The sequence below is a fragment of the Balaenoptera ricei genome, chromosome 13 (assembly GCF_028023285.1).
Source record: "Balaenoptera ricei isolate mBalRic1 chromosome 13, mBalRic1.hap2, whole genome shotgun sequence".
Classification (NCBI taxonomy): domain Eukaryota; kingdom Metazoa; phylum Chordata; class Mammalia; order Artiodactyla; family Balaenopteridae; genus Balaenoptera; species Balaenoptera ricei.
In genome coordinates, this window is record NC_082651.1 from 84,305,585 (window position 1) to 84,322,287 (window position 16,703).

At 44.3% G+C, this 16,703-nt stretch overlaps 1 protein-coding gene and 1 long non-coding RNA gene across 2 annotated transcripts; one reads left to right on the plus strand and one right to left on the minus strand.

Moving 5' to 3' along the window:
- The first annotated feature begins 9,976 nt into the window (after positions 1-9,976).
- On the plus strand, positions 9,977-16,255 carry TP53I3 (tumor protein p53 inducible protein 3). The gene is made up of 6 exons (XM_059893519.1): positions 9,977-10,297; positions 10,573-10,715; positions 12,373-12,640; positions 13,817-14,029; positions 14,921-15,117; positions 15,904-16,255. Exons 2-6 carry the CDS (start codon positions 10,578-10,580, stop codon positions 16,084-16,086), a joined length of 999 nt encoding a protein of 332 aa, XP_059749502.1. The 5' UTR covers positions 9,977-10,297; positions 10,573-10,577; the 3' UTR covers positions 16,087-16,255.
- Positions 11,057-16,599, minus strand: LOC132347118 (uncharacterized). The gene is made up of 3 exons (XR_009497087.1): positions 16,563-16,599; positions 13,893-13,972; positions 11,057-11,368 (listed from the first exon to the last, which is right to left on the minus strand). It is a non-coding gene; the product is annotated as an uncharacterized LOC132347118 (long non-coding RNA).
- Between the last annotated feature and the right edge of the window lie 104 nt (positions 16,600-16,703).

The following is a 16,703-nucleotide window of genomic DNA, read 5'->3' on the forward strand; positions in this document are numbered from 1 at the left end:
TGCTTCAGTAAAAGTGAGCTCTTCAAATGCAGATTTAATCAAGTCACAGCCCTGCTTAATACACTTCAGTAGTCTTCCATTCCTTCTAGAGTAATAATAAAAAGCTTACAGGGCCAACAAGTCTGCATAGACTGACCCATGCCTATCTCTGCAGCCTCATCTCCCACCCTGCTCCTCCTCCAGCCACAGGGCATTCAAACATATTTCCTCTATCTCAGCTCTCTCTACCACCATCCAAATATCCATCAGGAGGGGACTTGTTGAATAAACTTTTGTATATTCACACAATGGATGTAGCTATAAAAAGGAACATAAACTGCTATAGAGTAATCTCCAAAATATGTTGTTCAGCAGAGAAAAGCAAAATACAGAACAATATATTTGGTATGCTACATTTTTATCTTAGAAAAGGAAAATATGTGAACATATCTATACATATTTGCTTATTGTTTAAAAATAGAAGAATAAAACAAGGGACTTCCCTGGTTGTCCAGTGGCTAGGGCTCCACGCTCCCAATGAAGGGGGCCTGGGTTCAATCCCTGGTCAGGGAGCTGGATTCCACATGCCACAACTAAGAGTCCACACACCACAACGAGGATCCCACATGCCACAACTAGGACCCCGAGTGCCAAAACTAGGACCTGGTGCAGCCAAATAAATAAATAAATATTAAAAAAGAAAAAAAGAATAAAACAAAAACTAAGGTAAACCAATGTTTACCTTAGGGAGTGGGAGGAAACAGGGTGGAAGGGACAGGTATAGAAGCTAGATTTCTCTGAATGTACCCTGTTTTGAAGATTTAATTTGGATACCATGTAAATGTTTTACATAATTTCAAAACAAACTTAAAAATGTAAAAAAAAAGAATCTCTAAAATGCAAAATTAAAGAAATATCCTTAACTGTGTTTCCAGTTGATAGGTTAGCCACACAGAAAGGAATAATTTCAAGTAATGCTAAATTAAAAACAATAATTTGAGTGGTATGTCCTTATTTGGGGATATATCCTAGGAACAAAAAGAACGGCAATGACAAGCCTCTTAGATAGCCTCATCCACCAGAGGGCAGACAGCAGAAGCAAGAAGAACTACAATCCTGCAGCCTGTGGAACAAAAACCACATTCACAGAAAGACAGACAAGATGAAAAGGCAGAGGGCTATGTACCAGATGAAGGAACAAGATAAAACCCCAGAAAAACAACTAAATAAAGTGGAGATAGGCAACCTTCCAGAAAAAGAATTCAGAATAATGATATTGAAGATGATCCAGGACCTCGGAAAAAGAATGGAGGCAAAGATCGAGAAGATGCAAGAAATGTTTAACAAAGACCTAGAAGAATTAAAGAACAAACAAACAGAGATGAACAATACAATAACTGAAATGAAAACTACACTAGAAGGAATCAATAGCAGAATAACTGAGGCAGAAGAACGGATAAGTGACCTGGAAGACAGAATAGTGGAATTCACTGCTGTGGAGCAGAATAAAGAAAAAAGAATGAGGGGCTTCCCTGGTGGCGCAGTGGTTGAGAATCTGCCTGCCAACGCAGGGGACACGGGTTCGAGCCCTGGTCTGGGAGGATCCCACATGCCACGGAGCAACTAGGCCCGTGAGCCACAACAACTGAGCTTGTGCGTCTGGAGCCTGTGCTCCACAACAAGAGAGGCCGCGATAGCGAGAGGCCCGCGCACCGCGATGAAGAGTGGCCCCTGCTCGCCGCAACTAGAGACAGCCCTCGCACAGAAACGAAGACGCGACACAGCCAAAAATAAAATTTAAAAAAAAAAAAGAAAAAAGAATGAAAAGAAATGAAGATAGCCTAAGAGACCTCTGGGACAACATTAAACGCAACAACATTCGCATTATAGGGGTCCCAGAAGGAGAAGAGAGAGAGAAAGGACCCAAGAAAATATTTGAAGAGATTATAGTCGAAAACTTCCCTAACATGGGAAAGGAAATAGCCACCCAAGTCCAGGAAGCGCAGAGAATCCCATACAGGATAAACCCAAGAAGAAACACGCCGAGACACACAGTAATCAAATTGGCAAAAATTAAAGACAAAGAAAAATTATTGAAAGCAGCAAGGGAAAAATGACAACATACAAGGGAACTCCCATAAGGTTAACAGCTGATTTCTCAGCAGAAACTCTACAAGCCAGAAGGGAGTGGCATGATATACTTAAAGTGATGAAAGGGAAGAACCTACAACCAAGATTACTCTACCCAGCAAGGATCTCATTCAGATTCAATGGAGAAATCAAAAGCTTTACAGACAAGCAAAAGCTAAGAGAATTCAGCACCACCAAACCAGCTCTACAACAAATGCTAAAGGAACTTCTCTAAGGGGGAAACACAAGAGAAGAAAAGGACCTACAAAAACAAACCCAAAACAATTAAGAAAACGGTAATAGGAACATACATATCGATAATTACCTTAAACGTGAATGGATTAAATGCTCCAACCAAAAGACACAGGCTTGCTGAATGGATACAAAAACAAGACCCATATATATGCTGTCTACAAGAGACCCACTTCAGATCTAGGGACACATACAGACTGAAAGTGAGGGGATGGAAAAAGATATTCCATGCAATGGAAATCAAAAGAAAGCTGGAGTAGCAATATTCATATCAGATAAAATAGACTTTAAAATAAAGAATGTTACAAGAGACAAGGAAGGACACTACATAATGATCAAGGGATCAATCCAAGAAGAATATATAACAATTATAAATATATATGCACCCAACATAGGAGCACCTCAATACATAAGGCAACTGCTAACAGCTATAAAAGAGGAAATCGACAGTAACACAGTAATAGTGGGGGACTTTAACACCTCACTTACACCAATGGAGAGATCATCCAAAATGAAAATAAATAAGAAAAAAAAAAAAAAGAACAGCAATGAAATTTTAAACTGTTTTCAGTGATCATGTTACTATTAATAATAATTGTATTCTGAAACAATTATATGAATATAGCATAGATTAAATCAAATAAACAAGTATACTAAGATCATTAGAAGCCATGATTTTCAGGAAATATATATATAAACTCAAAGGAATTACATTAAAACCCTATAATCCTAAATTTGAATTGGAAATATCAGTTGAAACTCTTGATGTTTCTTTTAAAAAAATAGTTATTTCCTAGCTCTGTCCATTAGGAAGGACTAGAAACAAGAGCCATAGCAATCAAGCATCCCTTGTGTACAGATTGTGGTCTCTAAATGCCATTTTCCAATAATAGGAACCAGGCTCCTTTGAGAAATGACTGAATCCAGATTTGAGCAGGAAATGTACAAGATGAGCCTGAAACATCTTGCCATACCAAAAAGCAAGGCCCCACTGGCCAAAAATGGGACAAATTGAGCCTCAAAAAGAATAATAACTGTAATGGGTTGAAACTCCTCAGCTATGCTGAAGTCTATGATTTATAATGTTACATTTTTAAAAAAAAATCATAAGTCATCTTTGGAAGATGCCAGGAAATCAAATCATTATTTTGAAGCTTGGTAAATACCGTTTATATATTTTTTCTTTTTTGGTACAAGTTATGGCTCACAGTAACCAAATATTAGTTAATGAAAGAAAGGAAAGCCCTAATGAAATAATCTAGGCCCTTGCCACTCCAAGTGTGATCCACGGACTACCAGCATGGGCTTCACCTGAAAGCATGTTAGAAATGCAGAGTTTCATGCCCCAGTTCAGACCTATTGAATCAGAATACATGGTTTAACAAGATCCCCAGGTGATACCTATGCACAATAAAGCTGGAGAAAACTGATCTACAGAATGATCATCCATGGCTACTGAGAGATCAGGTGAAAAACCTAATGGGGGGAACTTCATAATGAAGTGAGCCACCTGGCAATACCTGAATGCAGGATGTCTTACAATGCGAAATGAGACTCAACCAGACATTATGTCTCTCCTGATGTGACACAATAAGACTGCCCAGGGGTTAACTGTTGAAGTTGAATGACGGGCATACAGAGGTTCATTATATTATTCTCTATACTTTTATATGTTTTTTCCACTTCCCTATTTATTTATTATTAATTGTGGTAAATAATACATATCATAAAATTTACCATCTTAACCATTTTTAGTGTACAGTTCAGTGGCATTAAGTACATTCACATTTTTGAGCAAACATCACCTGCGTCCATTACCAGAACTCTTTTCATCTTGCAAAACTGAAACACTATACCCATTGAACACTAACTCCCCATTTCCCTCTTCCTCCAGCCCCTCGCAACCACCATTCTACTTTCTGTCTCTATGAATTTGACAACTCTAGGTACCTCATATAAGTGGACATATAAGTGTCCTTTTGTGACCGGTTATTTCATTTAGCATAATGTCTTCAAAGTTGAACCATGTTGGGACTTCCCTGGTGATCCAGTGGGTAAGACTCCACACTCCCAATGCAGGGGGCCCGGGTTCAATCCCTGGTCAGGGAACTAGATCCCGCATGCGTGCCGCAACTAAGAGTCTGCATGCCACTACTGAGAGTCCACATGCTGCAACTAAAGACCCCATGTGCTGCAACTAAGACCCGGTGCAGCCTAAATAAATAAATAAATATTTTAAAAAACCCTGAGACTTAAAAAAAAGGTTTAACCATCTTGTACTATGTGTCAAAATGCTCTTCCTTTTTAATGCTGAATAATATTCCATTGAACGTATGTAACACATTTTGTTTATTCATTCATCATTGATGGACACTTGGATTGTTTCCACTTTTTGGCTATTGTGAATAATGCTGCTACGAACATTGCTATACAAATAGCTATTTGAGTCCCTACTTTCAATTATTTGGGGTATATACCCAGAGGAGGAATTGCTGGATCATAGGGTAATTCTATTTTAAATATTTTGAGGAACTGTGATACTGTCTTCCATAACAGCTGCACCATTTCATATTCCCACCAGCAGTGCACAGGGGTTCCCCACATCCTTGCCAACATTTGTTATTTTCTGGTTTTTGATAATTGCCATCCTAATGAGTGTGAAGTGGTATCTCATTGCAGTTTTGATTTTCAGTTCTCTAATGATTAGTGATGTTGACCATCTTCCCATGTGCTTATTGGCCATTTGTATATCTTCTTTGGAGAAATGTCTATTCAAGTACTTTGCCCATTTTTCAATTGGGTTGTCTTGGGGGTTTTTTGCGGTTGAGATGTAGGAGTTCTAGATATGTTTTGGGTGTTAACCCCTTATCAGATGTATCATTTGCAGACATTTTCTCCCATTCCATGGGTTGCCTTTTTACTCTGTGGATGTGTTCTTTAATGCACAAAGTTTTAATACTGATGTAGTCCTGTTTACCTATTTTTTCTCTTGTTGCCTGTGCTTTTTTTTTTTTTTTATAAATTTATTTATTTATTTATTTATGGCTGTGTTGGGTCTTCGTTTCTGTGCGAGGGATCTCTCCAGTTGCGGCGAGCGGGGGCCACTCTTCATCGCGGTGCGCGGGCCTCTCACTATCGTGGCCTCTCCTGTTGCGGAGCACAGGCTCCAGAGGCGCAGGCTCAGCAGTTGTGGCTCACAGGCCCAGTTGCCCCGCGGCATGTGGGATCTTCCCAGACCAGGGCTCAAACCCGTGTCCCCTGCATTGGCAGGCGGATTCTCAACCACTGTGCCACCGGGGAAGCCCCTGCCTGTGCTTTTGTTTCATATCCAAGAAATCACTGCCAAATCGAAAGTCATGAGCTTTTCCTTTATGTTTCCTTCTAAGAGTTTTATAATTTTAGCTCTTACATTCGGTCTTTGATCCATTTTGAGTTAATTTTTTGTATATACTGTAAGGTAAGGGTCCAACTTCATTCTTTTGCATTATATATGTTTGAATATTTCTATTTCAAAGTTTTAAAAAAAGGTTTCCTTAAGTTATTAAAAAGTGTTCTCTACTTACATTGCCCAACCTCCCATACCTCATCATTTTATCCCATCACCTTGCACAGTGTTTATCAAACAGTGGGCATTCAATTATTATCTGTGAATAAAATGGATGAATATTTAAAGTAAGAAAGGAAAGGAAGGGAGGGAGGGAGGAAGTGGGAAGGAGGAAGGGAGGGAGGGGGAGAAACAGATTGGAAATATTGTACATATTCTAGCCCATGCTAATGGCCTACTTCTCTGAGCAGGTCTACCCTGAGAACAGTTCCTTACCCACATAGTGCTCAGACCTGCAGAGGCCAGACTCCATCCTCAGCAGACTGAACATCACAAACTCCTTGAGATTTGAGAATCATTCTTGGTATCCTAAAGTAAATCATTCTTGGGTCAAAATAAAAGTGCTGGGTGGAAAAGGGGCTGTTTTTTCGCCTCCCTGGCCTACAGAAAAGAGGGGGTAATTACAGCAGAGATACAGCTGTCCCCACTTCTCCCATGGATTTTCTCTTCTTAAAATGCTGGCACTTCCCTCCCTGGCCTCTTTCAATGGCTCAAACTCTTCGATATCCCAGTTAAATCTGAAATCATTCATTCAGTCAACAAATCTCAATTGAACACTTATGTGATAGGCACAGGGGATACTGAGATGACTAGGATACTCTAGAGATCCACAGTCTGGTCGGGAAGAAAGTCAGACAATAGAGTGCTACAGTTGTTATTAAGAGATGTATTATGATAGAATAGAGGAGAGGAGGCCTCTTCTTGAGGAGCCTTTTTGTATCCATTATCTATTGCTGCATAACAAACAACCCCTAAATATTAGTGGCTTAAAAACAATAATCATTTTACTTGTAACCAATTTTGTAGGTCAATAATTTGGTCTGTGATTAGTTCCTTTGCTGTCTGTGATCAGGGAGTTCCTTTGCTGATCTCACGGTAGGTCAATTCATGTAGGTGCAGTCAACTGGCAAATCATCTGGGGCTATTTGGTCCGGAGGAGCTCAGTTCAGACAGCTTGTCTCTGCTCCATGAAGTCTCAGGCTCTGGTAGAGTAGCTCAAGAAGCTTCTTCACATGACAGTGAAAAAGTTTCCAGTAGCAAGAGAGGGCAATTTCAACATATAAGCACCTCCCCACCTTTTTTTTTTGGCCACACTGCGCGGCTTGCAGGATCTTAGTTCCCGACCGCTGGGGAATTCCCTATAAGCACTTTTCATTGTTCCATTGGCCAAAGCAAGTCACATGGTCAAACCCAAAGTCAGTGTGCGAGGGGACTACCCATAGGCTGTGATTACAGGGAAATATGGTTCAGTGGGACCATTCAACGTTCCTCAATTTTTTTCTTAATTTTAAAGGCTTATTTAATTTCTTTTACATAGCTCTACATATAAAGTGCTTAAAAGTTATACACTTTTTTTCTCTTTTCCTTTTTTATTGTTCCTTACCTCCCATGACATCACCCTCTTCCAGATAACCCCAAACAACTTACATATAAAGATAATGATATAGGGCTTCCCTGGTGGCGCAGTGGTTGAGAATCTGCCTGCCAATGCAGGGGACACGGGCTCGAGCCCTGGTCTGGGAAGATCCCACATGCCGCGGAGTAACTAGGCCCGTGAGCCACAACTACTGAGCCTGCGTGTCTGGAGCTTGTGCTCCGCTACAAGAGAAGCCGCGACAGTGAGAGGCCCGCGCACCGCCATGAAGAGTGGCCCCCACTTGCCACAACTAGAGAAAGCCCTCGCACAGAAACGAAGACCCAACACAGCCAAAATAAATAAATAAATAAATAGCGTTCCCTTTAAAAAAAAAAAGGGGTGTGGTTCATCTTGGTTGGTCTGTTACTCTATTTAAAAAAAAAAAAAAGATAATGATATATATAAAAAGATTCCGTATCTTTTTCCATGCTCACGTAACTCGTGTGTGTGTGTGTGTGTGTGTGTGTGTGTGTGTGTGTAGTCATGGATATGTGTATGCGGATGTTTTGTCATTGTTTTACCACAATGTTTCTCTCATGTAAATCCCTCTGTGACAACTGCTATAACTCTTGGTCATTTTTCAAATGGATGCACAGTATTCATCATTTATTCAGCCATTCTCCTAGTGTTGGGATCTATTTTGTTTCTAGATTTTTGTCACTGTGATCAATGCTGCAATAAACATTTCTCTCTGTCCATCCTTACATATTGGTGTTTTTTATTTCTATGGAACACCTCAGAAGTAAGTACTATATTGTCATTTTATCATCATTACAATATTTTCTGACATCTGGTAATATGTCTTCCTTACTATTGTTTTTCATATATTTCTTGGCCATTTGGGGGAGTTTATTCTTCCACATACTCTAAGATTTTATATAATTTAAAAAGACCCGGGGGACTTCCCTGGTGGCCCAGTGGTTAAGAATCTGCCAGTTGCTCTATTTTGCTGGGCATATATTTAATTCATTCCAACAGATCTTGACTGGCAGCTGACTCCCATTAGATGAGTTATTTTCTGATTGCTGGAACACCCTAAACTACTACGACAGGTCCACAGATGGTGAAAGGGGAAGTGGTCTCTACCTTTGTAGGCTGGGGCTATATAAAATGTCAAGAAGACGCCTTGCTCTTTTGACTCCCTGTCAAAAGACAGCGAGGGCCCAGCCATTAAGCTAGAGACTTGGCTTACACTCTTAAGAGATAGTCACCTTCCTATAAATCTCTACAAGTCAAGCTTTTTCCCAGAGTCCATTGTTTTCCATTCCTTGTCCAGAAACTCTGACACTATTCTTCAAATTTGGTTCTTACCTAGACCAAAGAGGTAAGGGTGGGGGAGAAAATGCCCTCTGGAAAATCCTCAGAGAAGATGCATAAGCAGGGTCCTGAAGAATGAGTAGGTTTTCTCTAGAAAGGAGAGAGAGAATATGACCACAAGTGCCAGACTACTGAGTTTGGATCTTATCCTTTAATTACCAGGGAGCCAGCAGCAGAAGTTTCCTGCCCTCCCTGGGACATGGTCCCTCTGAGACACTAGAGTCTACCCACAAAAGTAGCAAGAAATACCCACCACAAAGTTTCCAGGAAAGCCTCATATGGACCTTCTCCCTGAATACACTGTTCAGCTTCTTCTGTCCCTTTTCTTGCAATGATGGCTTTGACATAGATGGCAAGAGGAGGGACAGCGGCTGACAGGCATTTCTGGAAAACAGGCCTTATAAAAATATGTAATTTGGGTAACCTTCTTGCAAGAGGTGTACTCAGCAGAGGGATGTAAATAAAGAGAGAAAGGAGGTTTTGTAATTGATAGGAGAGACTGTTGCCCCAGGCAGCCTTTCTTTCTACTACAGAGCCCTGGACAAGGACCAGGAGATATGAGTTTGATTCCTGGCTCTGACACTCATCAGCTATGTGCCACTTGAAACCAAATTAATCTTGCTACATCTCAGTTCCTTTTTAGTAAAGTGTTATGAAGATCAAATAAGAGAAGAGGTGGTAAATTATAAAGCACTTCAGGGGGGAAAAAAAAAGCTACCTATCTTGTTTTTATACAGGCGCACATACGTGTGTATTCTTCTAACCCAGTGGTTTTTGACTAGAAGCAGTTTTGCCCCCCAGGGTATATCCGGCAATGCTGATACATTTTTTTATTGTCACAACTAGATAGGGGTGTTGTTGATCTAGTGGGTGGAGACCAGGGCTGCTGCTAAACATCCCAAGCTGCACAGGACAGCCTTTCACAACAAAAAAATTTAGTCCAAAATGTCAATTGCGGCAAGGTTGAGAAACCCTGATGTAGCCTATTTATACAGCTTTTAACCAGGCTAAATTGCCTCACTGGGCAGCGTCTTCCAGAGGCCGCTCCCTCATCCCCAGGAAAGACTGGAGGAACCGCAGAAGTGACAAGAATCCCGGGACTGTTTTACCTTCCCTTTGTCCCTAATGCTCCTCTTTTTTCTGAGCAGCACCCTGCTTGCCCACCCTACTCGGGACGCCTGCCCACAAGAAGGGCAGGAAGCCAGACTTAAAGCGCCAATGGGCTAAAAGCCTGGTCTGACTGGGAAATGGACCGATCGCCTGCCAAGAGTTCGCGTCTTGTTGCCTAGAGAGGAAAGTTTTCTCAAAGTGAGGGCTGGAACAGCATTTCACGCCAAACCAAGAGAAAGACTAGATTCCAGAGGCTCAAAGTTAAAGAAAATCTGATTTGCCGCCACTAGCTTTGCATTTTAAAGGGCAAGGAGGAGAACGAAGCAGGGGAGGGTCAGCCCCACCGCTTGCACTACCCAGAGTCTAGCCGTCCATTGTGGTGGTGGCCGAGGCAGCGCCACTGCTCCAGGATTCTGCTCCGAGGACTCGCAGGGGGCGCAGGATCGCGCCGCGTCACCCGGAGCAGCAAAGGGGCCCACCCGGAGCAAGTAAGTAACTTTCACGGGCTCCAGTGACCCGGGCGGGGGAGTGAAACTTGCCTGACGCTCTTCAGTGTCTTCCTGCTCCGCCGCAGCCAACCCGCACGGCCATCCTCTCTGCACCTCGTCCCAGTCTGTGTCCTCCGCGTGGGGTCGGTCCGGAGGCTGCAGGGGCCCCGCGGGAAGGAGCTCAGGGGGCGGGGGCCGGACGGACTGAGGGAGGCCGCTGGCCGGCAGGGGTCGCTGCGCCCCTCAAAGAACCTCGGTCTACCCTGTGTCCTCAGAGAACATGTTAGCTGTGCACTTTGATAAGCCGGGAGGACCAGAAAACCTTTACTTGAAGGAAGTGGCCAAGCCAAGCCCAGGAGAGGGTGAAGTCCTCCTGAAGGTGGCAGCCAGCGCCCTGAACCGGGCGGACTTACTCCAGGTACCCAGGGGTCTGGCAGCGGCTGGGACTGGGCGGGACTCCAGGTTCTTCAATAAACATTCACCAGATGAAGGAAAGACCTAGGGCACTACCATTAATGCTCATCATGATGTGCAGTGTTGGGGGTTCTGAAACTAGAACCACTTAGCCTCCGTTGTTTACACAAAATACAGGGGTATGTGCACAGCAGAGTCCACCCTGCATCAAACCATTGTCTGCTCAGGTTTCCAGATAAGGAGACTGGAACTACCATTTGTTGAGGGTGTGTGTGTGCTCGTGTTAGACCTTGCTCTATCTCCTTTACTCCTCAGGCAGCCCTGTTCACCATTTGTATTCGACAGATAAAGAAACTGAGGGTCAGAGAGGTTCAGCAATGAGCCCAAGGCCACACACTATATTTATTTTTGGCTGCGTTGGGTCTTCGTAGCTGCACTCAGGTTTTCTCTAGTTGCGGCCAGTGGGGGCTACTCTTCGTTGCGCGGGCTTCTCGTTGCGGTGGCTTCTCTTATTGTGGAGCACAGGCTCTAGGCACACGGGCTTCAGTAGTTGTGGCTCGCAGGCTTTAGAGAGCAGGCTCAGTAGTTGTGGCGCACGAGCTTAGTTGCACTGTGGCCTGTGGGATCTTCTTGGGCCAGGGATCGAACCCGTGTCCCCTGCAATGGCAGGCAGATTCTTAACCACTGCGCCACCAGGGAAGTCCCCCCCAAGGCCACACACTAGTAACCAGGGGAACTGTGATTCAAATTGAGGTCTTTGTCTTAAGGCTCCAAAGTCTGTATTCTTTCCACTCTGAGGGTCCCAGAGCTGGCAGGCGGCAGTACTCTAAGAATTTTCTTCTGACTTCTTTTTGAAGCACTAAACTAGGCCAGCTGCATTTTTTGAATTAAGAAATGTACACCAGAATCACAGGGGGCACTTATTCAAAATAAATAGGACCAGGACCCAGGCATGTGTACTTTGAAAAAGCTCCTCAAATGGTTCGGATACACACTCCTAGTTCAGTCCCTCTGGTCTCAAGCGTCTGGTTGGAGGCTTCTGAGGATTGTGTTGAGCGAGTACAGAGCCTGGCACTTGATATATGAGAACTATCATTAAGGAGTCCACAGTTTGGTTTGCAAGGCAGAAATAGAGACACAGATGTAGAGAACAAACGTATGGACACCAAGGGGGGGTCGGGGGGGGGGCTCAGGGGTGGTGGTGGGATGAATTGGGAGATTGGGGTTGACATATATACACTAATATGTATAAAATAGATAACTAATAAGAATCTGCTGTATAAAAAAATTAATTAATTAAATTAAATTAAAAAGAAAAGGAGTCCACGGTTTTATTCCCAGTCTTGCTATTAATTTGCTTTGCCACCTTGGACGAGTCATTTCCCTGCCCAGGTCTCAGTTTCTTCATTTGTAAAACAAGGGGTTTAGATGAGAGAAATAGCGAAGGACTCTACCAGTTAGACATCCACTGATTATGGGAACTACAGTCTCTTATTTGCATGAAACAAATCACCTCTCTTCTCTTTTTTCTTGAATTAAAAAACCTAACTTTACCCTGAACTTTGTCTTGAAATAAAAAAGGGGCTATGGGAAGAGGGCCAGGGATGGTGACACACAGACTTCTGATCATGTTTACTACTTAGTGCACCCTTTCTCTGCAGAGACAAGGCCAGTATGCCCCACCCCCAGGAGCCAGCAACATTTTGGGACTCGAGGCATCTGGACACGTGGCAGAGCAGGGGCCTGGCTGCCAGGGACACTGGAAGATTGGGGACCCAGCCATGGTTCTGCTGCCTAGCGGGGGCCAGGCTCAGTATGTCACTGTCCCTGAAGGGCTCCTCATGCCCATCCCGGAAGGACTGACCATGCCCCAGGCTGCAGCCATCCCAGAGGCCTGGCTCACCGCCTTCCAACTGTTACATCTCTTGGGTAAGGACCACCCCACCCTACCTCATGCTCACTCCATACAGCATGGTTCAATTTCTTCATGACTCAGCCACCTCAAAACCCAACAGTCCGGCAGGGCAGCTTTGATCTGGCCACTGAGCCACACCCAACCCCAGCACCTCAGCCTACTGTACCATCAGTAGTATCAGGTCCTCATACTGTGCAGCAATATTGAGGCTGAAAATCATGGTTAGCACATAGAAAACCTGGAAAGCGCTGGATGAAAGGCCTGTGCACATCTTCACACTGTAAGCCCAGCAGTAGTCCCAGCTTCTCAGTCATGCTAAGCTTCTCTCTGGGAGCACTAGCACAGGAGAAGGAGCCATTCAATCAACTCTTTAATTCCTCCCCAATCCCACTGAGGCCAGCAAAGAGCTTACATGAGGGTCCCTGGCTTTGGGGAACTCAGTGTAACTGGCAAGACAACCACAGTGTTTGGAAGGGTGGCCCTGTCTCTAACTACAATAGAAGCTCAAGATGGGAAAAGTTGGTGTGGGCAAAGGTGGTCAGAGAAGGCTTTCTGGAACAGAAAGCCTTGAAGGGTGGTAGAGCTGTGATGGACAGATGGCATACCAAGGTGGCCTAAGAGGGTCAAGGTGAGATCAGCTGCTTCACTCAGAAGTGAAGGATGAAAATTGTAATTTATGAAAGATGAGACTGGGACTAGATTGTGGTGGTCTTGAATGGCAGGCTATCTGGACTTGACACGAAAGCCAATCAAGAGCCACTTGACATTTTGAGGAGAAAGTGACATAATGAAAGCTCCATTTCAGGAGGAGCCTGGTGGCTGTGTGCGGTGCCTGGATTTGTGAGACCAGCTGGAGGCCGGTTTCAGACTGAAGAGGGGCTGGCTTCAGGTAGTGACAGCGGGAATGGTGGTTATTCTTACTCACTCAGATATAGGTCAGAGATATGTTTTGGTATTATTTCATAGGTAAAACAGAGATTATGGATGTGGCTGCTAATAACTGTTTCCAAAAGTTGTTTCCCACTCTGACCAGAGGCAGTAAGACAAAAAGTCAATATGTTCTCTCAAAACAGCCAGAGATTTGACATTTGGTGGTCCCAGGGCCAGGTGATCATGGTAGAATAAGCCTATGTGGAGAATGCGTAGCAGTTGCAAAGTAAAGAAAATGGTTCCTGTACTTTCTGTCACAGGAAATGTTCAGGCTGGAGACTCTGTGCTAATCCATGCAGGAGCAAGTGGTGTGGGCACAGCTGCCATCCAACTTACCCGGATGGCTGGAGCTATTCCTCTGGTCACAGCTGGCTCCCAGCACAAGCTTCAAATGGCAGAAAAGCTCGGAGCAGCTGCTGGATTCAATTACAAAGAAGAGGATTTTTCTGAAGCAACACTGAAATTCAGCAAAGGTAAATAAAGCTTCTGCAATTCAGCGGGAGTTTCAGAGATGATTAAATAAAATCCTCACCAGCCTCAGAGTTGCCTCTGGATCTGTCTTCCCTCTGCTAAAAGCACAACAACTGCCCAGGCCAAATTCTAGTACTCTGGTGTTTGACCATTGGAGACAGGCAGGCAGTATTTAGGACTAAGATGATTTTCCTGTGCATTCTTGTAAGTGATATGATTCATACACTTTTTAGAAAGTGGATAATCACACAGAGTTGGCCTGGAATTATTCAGGACCTCTTTTTCCCAACCAGCCACTCTGCAGTGAATTAACAGGAGCAGAAACCAGTTTGGAGCTGGTCAGAGTAGGCTTGGGTAGGTAGCTCCCTAAATGGGTGAGTAGATGTGTATGCCTCTATATTCTGAAACTGAATCTGCATATATTTGGCTCATACCCTTCCATTGTTCCACATGAGTCAAAAAGGAGAGATGAAAACAAAGCTAGCAAAGCCATGATTCAGGCAGCCCAGCTCAGACACTTGGTAACTTAGATATGGACTAGCCTGTCCTGTAGCCTGGGGTGGATCTCCCCTGTTCCCCTGGGTGCCAGTGGGTTCTCTACTTACGTGGAGGTCAGGGGAAATACCAGATCATGGTGCTGCCCCATTTCCCTCCTGCTGTGGCAGGGATCATAAAATATGAACTATATCACACATGTATAATAGAGTTCAGCCAACTAAACTCCATTTACATCCATGTTTCTATAAGCAATGTTTTGAGTTCCAACCTATAGATTTACTGCTTGCACTTGTATTTATTTATACCCATATTTCCACAAATATACCATGTAATCTTACTTTACACCAAGCTTTCTGTGTCTGACTAGCATCACATATCTGTGTTTCATGTGAAAGGCGCTGGAGTCAACCTTATTCTAGACTGCATAGGCGGCTCCTACTGGGAGAAAAATGTCAACTGCCTGGCTCTTGATGGTCGCTGGGTTCTCTATGGTCTGATGGGAGGTGCTGACATCAGTGGGCCTCTGTTTTCAAAGCTGCTCTTTAAAAGAGGAAGTCTGATCACCAGTCTGCTAAGATCTAGGGACAAAAAGGTGAGTGATGGGTGAAAAGAAAACGTGATTTAACTATGATCCATTAAAGTGTGATTCATTCACATAATCCTGAGAAAGTAAGATCATATATTAAGTTAGAGAGCCTATGTATTAATAGAAACCTGCCCCTCTGTGGATAAATAGGTAACCTAATTTCACAGAACTAATTAAAATTGGTTGATAAAGGCCTCAACATCTTGGAAAGAGGGTAATGTATTATGTAAACTTTACAACACTGAACAAAGCATTGACCGTATTAGGAAATACTACTAATAGTTCCAAGACTTTGTTTTCAAAGGCAGAACTGTTCTCAGTGTGCTAAGAAAGCCTCTTAGGTAAGTAAGGTTAGTAAGCTTCTACCTTTAACAGATTATACATTCATGAAATCTTTTCTGTGTGGCATTCCAGCAGGTGCCAGCTTTGGGAGTTTCGTAACAGGGTTTCACACCTGCTGGGGGATAGCAGAGGTTAAGCATCCCTTTTGAACTGAGCCTATACTAAGTCCTGTCTGTGGCTGCCTCCTGCTTGGAAGTCTTTATTTAAAAACAGCCCTTCAGCTTTCAGTGACACTAATATTTTCTCCAAGCTTTGGTCTTTATCTGGGACAGAACAGAGGTTGCAAATCTAGGGACATGCACATACATGCTGGTAGTGAAGGGATTACATACCCTTGTGTGACTTTTCAGATGTGTACAAGTTTCAGAGAAAGCAGAAAGACTAAGCAGGGTGGGGAGTGGCAAGGTAAGGCCTCTGTCCAGGCTGATGGTCTCCTTTTCCTTATCTTAGTACAAGCAGATGCTGGTGAAGGCTTTCACAGAGCAAATTCTGCCTCACTTCTCCACGGGGAACCCTCAACGTTTACTGCCGGTTCTGGACAGAGTCTACACCATAACTGAAATCCAAGAAGCCCATGCGTACATGGAGACCAACAAGAATGTGGGCAAAATCGTCCTGGAGCTGCCCCACTGAAGGAGGAGGGGCAGTACAGGACAAGGCTACCTCAGGTCTTCCAAGAGCAAACTTGGAGAAAATTCACAGTACTCAGGCGACCGGGTGCTACACCAGGCTCGCCTGTAATCCCCTATTCCTCTCCCAGCCTCAAATGATCAGTGTAAAGCCGGTCTAAGGAAATAAAGAGTGGACTTGAAGAGTGGCGCGTGGACTGGGGCCGTCAGGGTGGGGGTGAGGTGGGAGTCGGGACGGGCATCGCCGAGGGGATTACAGAAGAGGCCCGGTCAGGTGATGCTGAACTTCGGGGGCTGCGCCAGCGCAAGGGGTTCTGGGTACGGAGTACAGCGTCGGCCACGACCCAACCAGCCAGAACCCTGCAGGCTTGGCTTCGGGCACTGTCAGGGGCCCAGGCACACCCACGCGTCCCCTGCACAGCAACGCGTGCCCCGCAGGCCCGGACCCCACTCTAGTCCCCGCCCTCTCCTGCAACTCACCCAAGCGCAGCCCCATCTCTCACAGCTCTCCTCAGGCCCCACCCCCTTCTGCCAGCTTCCGCTGCTCTGGGCCGCCCCGACCGGAACACCGCCCCTTCTTAAGCCCAGGCCCCGCCTTTCAAGCTTCCGGCCTCTTAAGTC